General features: G+C 39.2%; 1 protein-coding gene across 1 annotated transcript in view; it reads right to left on the bottom strand.

Annotated features, from left to right (window-relative positions):
• Nucleotides 1-3476: 3476 nt before the first annotated feature.
• The window catches only part of LOC101849330 (uncharacterized protein PB18E9.04c), a gene marked incomplete in the record, with an annotated part of 14703 nt that continues 12110 nt past the window's right edge, over nt 3477-6069 (bottom strand). Inside the window, 1 exon segment of the mRNA XM_005111158.3 lies at nt 3477-4932. Coding sequence (XP_005111215.2) covers nt 4801-4932 — 132 coding nt within the window.

Genomic DNA, 6069 nt, shown 5'->3' on the forward strand with positions numbered 1-6069 from the left:
TATAGCTTCCAGTTGGTTTTCCTCGCTTTCTCTTTCCAGTTGGTTTCTTATACCATGTCTGATAGCGTAAACTCGTCTTCGGCATTCTCAGAACATGTCCCAGATATCTCCATCTTCTCTTTTTGAAATTGTTGTGTTGATATCTTCAATTCCTGCTCTTTCCAACACTTCATTACTTGAAATAAATTAATTCCATGTTATGAGTAGAATTCTTCGTAGACATTTTGTTTGGATGCTTTTTAATTTTCGTTGAATTGTTTTGTTTGTTTTCCATATCTCTGAACCATACGTCAGTACAGCCAAAATATTTCTATTATATATTTTTTTAAATTTCGTTTTCAATGGAATGATCTTTCACTTCCATAATCTATTTTTTTAATTTCACAAAAGTGATCCAAGTTGGCCAGTGGGTAACAATAAATGTTCAACTACTGGAGAGGGAAGTGTGTGATCCGTTAAAACCTATAAGCCCCGCCCACAACTCGTACACAAATCGTAAGTGAGGTGACAGTTGGTCACTGTTTACCTAGCCTTCAACAATGGACGTGAACATGAACTTGTATCAGAAGCGTCGTTTGTTCTCAGAGTGGTGGTGACCCATTTGTTCGTTTTACCTTGTCTTCCTTGTCAGACATACTTCGTTTTGTTTTACCCTTGTACACTGTCTTCCTCAATTGGTCGCTTTTTGAGGACAAGAGGGCTAACCGAGCTTTCAGAGGTTTCCAGAAATCTAAACGACACAAGAACTGGGCATTGCCTTACCTATAGGAGTTTGGTTTCATTGATGTGTATATTTGTTTGGTTATAGAGAAAATAACTTCCCTTGTCTTTTAAAGAAACTGAACAAGGTGCAAAAACTTTAACTTCCATTTTCTCAAAACAGCATTTTTCGGGATAGCCCGCGTGTGCTTAAAAGCGACCAATTAATGCATTTTGTAGAATTTAACACAATGAAATAGACGATTGCAGTACTCGCAATACTTCGTCTCTCTGCGTAAACAGACACGTTTCACACTTTCAGATGTATCCAACTGTTGATGACGTCATCAGTGTAGAAATGTAATCCATGTCTGTGTCTGCAACGAACCCCTGTTGGGAACTCAGAAGGGAATGTTATTTAGGCCATTCCCAACGGAAGGATTATCAACATGCTCTTATGCACAGTAGAATTGTAAATGGGCTGATTTATCAATGTCATGCCCATACTGTACCGGAACAACTTAGGGGGAACTGCTGCTTTTTCTTTCCTCATCTTTACTATCGTCATTTTCCCTCTACGTCTTTTGCAAGTTTGTCACTCTCTTGTGACACGCTATTTCCGGGGTGCCTTGATAGTCGAAGCAGACTTTGTTCTGTTGAGGCTAGAGAGGTGAGCGGAGTAGGCCTGATTCCCTGTAAGGACTTCTCTGTTGACAGCCACCCCTTGGCGCTCATATCACCTTATTATGCAGTTGTGCGCACCGTAAAACCTCTACTAAAAGAAAAACAAACAAACAAACAAACAAAAGAACCAACTGCTTCTTCTGTCCTATCAAACATCTATCGTCCTATTTCCCCTCCTTCTTTTTATGTTTGTAACTCTCTTGTAACACCTCTAATCTTCAGGCGCTAATATGACCTTATGCAGTCGCGAGCGCCTTAAAAGCTCTACTTAAAAAAAAAAAAAAAAAAAAAAAACAAGCATTGTGTGTCTTTGGTGGAGATGTATTTCCTCATGACAATAAAATTATAAAAAAACCCATTCTGTCTTTAGTGGAATATCCCGCTCCCCACGCACCCCCCTCCCCCTCTACTCATTCACCCAACCTGCCAGTCCCTCCCAACCCATGTCTGGTCAAACTTAATTAATTAATTTTTCAAAATTATTATTTTTTTGGTAAGTGTTTTACGGCCCTCGCAACTGCATAAGGTCATACGAGCGCGCGGGACTCATTAAACATATTCAGAGGGTAGGAAATTTTGATTTTTGCCCAGATGGTGGCCGAAGCATACTCTTATCGATTTTAGACCACTAAGGGATCTTTAACATGTGCAACTTGCACACGAGGCCTCCGAGAATTTTCGCCCTTGTTCGAGAAGGCTATGTGTAGATCTTTCCTACCAGAATATCAGGGGTGTGGCAGAAAGACAGCAATAAGGAGCCAAGGAGTAGCAGTAGAAAGGCTGCAGACAGAGTCAGGAGCCCAGAGGAGGGGGCAAAGGAGGTGGGAGGGTGGGGGCAGAAAGTGTAGACAAAAGCAGACAACAGAACATTGTTAGAGAGCAGGGATGGAGTTGAAATGAGATAATTTAAGAGAAGAAAATTTTTCGGTCGTACCCGGATTCGAACCCGGGACCTTTGAATGAGAGGCGAACACCTTAACGAGAGCCCCCTTTAGTTTCACAGTCAGAAAGATGCTTTCATTCAGTGACTCTCCTAAAATCGATAAGAGCAGGCTTTGGCCATCACCCGGACAAAATTTAAAAAAAATTAATTCCTATAACACGGATTAGTGCTTAATGTGTCTCGTGCGTTCATCTGACCTTATTAATAATTGAATAATATCCTGTAAAATCAGGCACTCGTCAAAATAACGAAACTGGAGATATAGGCATTTTTCTTCCAGTTTGGTATTTTATAATCGTTTTTGTTTGTTTGTTGTTTTTGATTCCAGCCCTTTTATGTTTATATAAAAACACATTTCCGAGGGAATTTTACTGAAATACGTAGATTAAATGGAAACATTATGCCATTTTTCAGTTTTCAAGGACTCTTTCGCTTTTGGAGTTACCAAGCTGTGGCTGCCATTTTCTCGCAAATTTTACCATTGAAATAAAGCGACCCCACCTCCTTCAATCGCAAATATCCTGTCTTCTATTCAAGATAGATAGGTATATTTTTCATTGAAAGAAAAGCAAATAAATAAGCTTTCAGATAATACCAATAACTCTACATGCCCAAAAATAGACGAGCGCCTGATTCCACCACGTCGTGAAACTTCAGTCGTGTTAGGCTCAATCCGGGCTGAGAAGGATGCAATGTCTAGATATAACAATTGAGATACTCGATAACAATTCTTCCCTCTCGGGAATCGAACTCAGGTCTGCTGCGTGCCACATCGAAAGGCTTAACTGCTACAACACAGGCGCCAGTATTGTCATCTCGTTACTGGATAAAAAAAAGCAATGCAACCCCCCCCCTCCCCCAACCGAAAAATAGCAAAACAATCCCCAAACAAAACAAACCTACCAAAAATCAAACTAAAGTAAACAAAAATACCCCCCCCCCTAAGAAAAACAAAGAAAGGAAAGAAAGATACAAAGACTAAAAAAATAAAGAAACAAACAAAAAACTCAACAAAATGAAACAAAATAAAATGTGAGCAAAATTTTAAAAAATATATATATAAAATAAAAAATAAAAATAAAATCTTTACAAACAAAATAACAAAACAACGGGAAACAGTACACCAGCAAAGCTCCACAAATCTTTATAATATGTATTTTTAAAATTTTATTATTATTTTAAAAATTTTCAATAGACGACCTTTCCATTTCTTCCTGTCAACATGCTGCACTACACAACCTACACGGACATATGTATCACTATAGCATCAAGATCTTTATCACCACACGTCTTCTTGTTTCCAAAACGAAGCTTTTTAAACACTGTGTACAATAATTGGTTGCTTTTAAGGTCGAGCTGGCTAACCCAGATTTCAGGGGTTTCCAAGAATCTTGACCAACACCAAAAGTGGGCATTGCTCTACCTATAGGAGAAGTTTGGTTTCATTGGTGTGTGTATTTGTTTGGTTATAAAGAAAACCCTAGATTGTCTTAAAAAGAAACTGAACCAGTGTCCAAAAAACTTTACCTTCGATTTTCTAATAACAGCATTTTTCGGGATAGTCCCCTTGTGCTCAAAAAGCGACAAATTCTCTCAACAGTTATAGATTCTAGATGATGAAAGTAACATTTCTATAATATTGTTATACTTAGACTAAAACAACTCAGTTCTCCCTGCCCAAAGTTCTAGTTGGTTAAGTGTGGGTTGTGATAAGCCAAAATTATGTGAGAAAACCCACCAGTGCATTGGGTTGGTTTTTACTTCGAACATGAAAATCCCAAGAGATTCCCTTACAAATAAGCAGAAAACATTCACACTGGAGAATCATAAATTATTTTTATTGTTCAGTGCTAGCAAGATTATCAGTGGAAGTACGGTACAACAGCAATTAATTGATTATCAATGTAAGTACATACGATGAAGCAGCGATCGATTATTATTGTAAGTACAAACGATGAAGCAGCGATCGATTATTATTCTAAGTACGGTACAACAACCATTGCTTATAGCTAGCTCTACGTACGGTACTGCAACAATCAGTTATTATAGTAAATACAATGTACTAGTAAACGATTACTAATCTTAGTACGGTAATCATAGATAGCTTGTTACTGTTTGTACGGTACTATAACAAAATGCTAATAGCTGTACGAACGATTCTATACCAAACGCTAATTGTTCTGTATGCACGGTACACTATAAACGTGCAGTATATCAGTGATCATTACTGAATGTACGGTCTTATAACAAACACTAAGTATTGCATGTACGGTAAAGGATCAAACGTTTATTACTGTGTGTACGGTACTATAATAACAAATTTAACGCTTAGTATTGCATGTACGGTACGGCATCAAACGTTTATTACTGTATGTACGGTACACATCAAACGTTTATGACTGTTGGTACGGTACATCATCAAACGTTTACTACTGTATGTACGGTACAGCATCAAACGTTTATTACTCAAACGTTTATGACTGTAGGTAGGGTATGACAGCGACCCGGTAGGTCCCCCCACACGTAGTTGAGTAGCCAGTGACGCCCATCAGGATATCCTCTCCGTTGCTGAAGGCTTTGCAGTAGACTGGGGCTCCGGCGTCACCCTGAGGCATAACAGAACAGATAGGTTAATATTATAAGTCTGTCTGTCTGTCTGTCTGTCTGTCTGTCTGTCAGTCAGTCTGTCTGTCTGTCTGTCTGTCTGTCTGTCTGTCTGTTTCACTCTATCACCCTGAGACATTACAGAAGAAATAGGTTCTTTTATTATACGTCTGTCTGTCTGTCTGTGTGTTTTCTCTCCATCTATCTCTGTCTGTCTGTGTGTCTGTCTGTCTGTGTGTCTGTCTGTGTGTCTGTCTGTGTGTCTGTCTGTCTCACTCTATCACCCTGGGACATTAGAGAAGGGATGGGTGATATTATTATGAGTCTATCTGTCTGTCTTTCTGTCTGTCTGTCTGTCTGTCTCACTCTCTCACCCTGGGACATTAGAGAAGGGATGGGTGATATTATTATGAGTCTGTCTGTCTGTCTTTCTGTCTGTCTGTCTGTCGGTCGGTCTGTCTGTCTCACTCTCTCACCCTGGGACATCAGAGAAGAGATGGGTTATCTATACATATTGTATTTGTGAAAGTTCGTCACTTTGGCTGCCTAAAACTTCGGAACCACTTAACTTTCGAATTTGAAAAAAATAACGGTGGGTCAGAATCATTTAAAGGGTGCACAGTTTTACCGAGGGGGTCTGAACTCACTGTAGTTTAATTTCCAGTTTTTCGTTAGTTTCGTTTAGATCTAAACTTGGGAAAGTCTGTCTTCTTAGAAGCGATTGAGAACAAGTGAGGCTCCCGTTCACAAGCTGTGCGCACTGTTTCCCCAATGATTTGATGATCGACCCATTGAATGTGAACCCAGCTAGTATTATTATAACTGTTGGAAATCCAAGGGATAACAGAGAATTATTAATATAGTCTGTCTATCTGTCTGTCTGTCTGTCTGTCTGTCTGTCTGTCTGTCTGTCTGTCTGTCTGTCTGTCTGTCCGTCTGTCTGTCTGTCTATCTGTCACCCTGGGACATTATAGAAGAGATAGGTTATAATATTATTATAACTGTTGGCAATCAAAGGGAAAAACGAGAATTATTAATGTCAGTCTGTCTGTATGGTTGTCTGTCTGTCTGTTTGTCTGTTTGTCTGTCTGTCTGTATCTCTCTCTCTCTCTCTCTCTCTCTCTCTCTCTCTCTCTCTC

Source organism: Aplysia californica, unplaced genomic scaffold (genome assembly GCF_000002075.1).
Source record: "Aplysia californica isolate F4 #8 unplaced genomic scaffold, AplCal3.0 scaffold01017, whole genome shotgun sequence".
In the NCBI taxonomy this organism is placed as follows: domain Eukaryota; kingdom Metazoa; phylum Mollusca; class Gastropoda; order Aplysiida; family Aplysiidae; genus Aplysia; species Aplysia californica.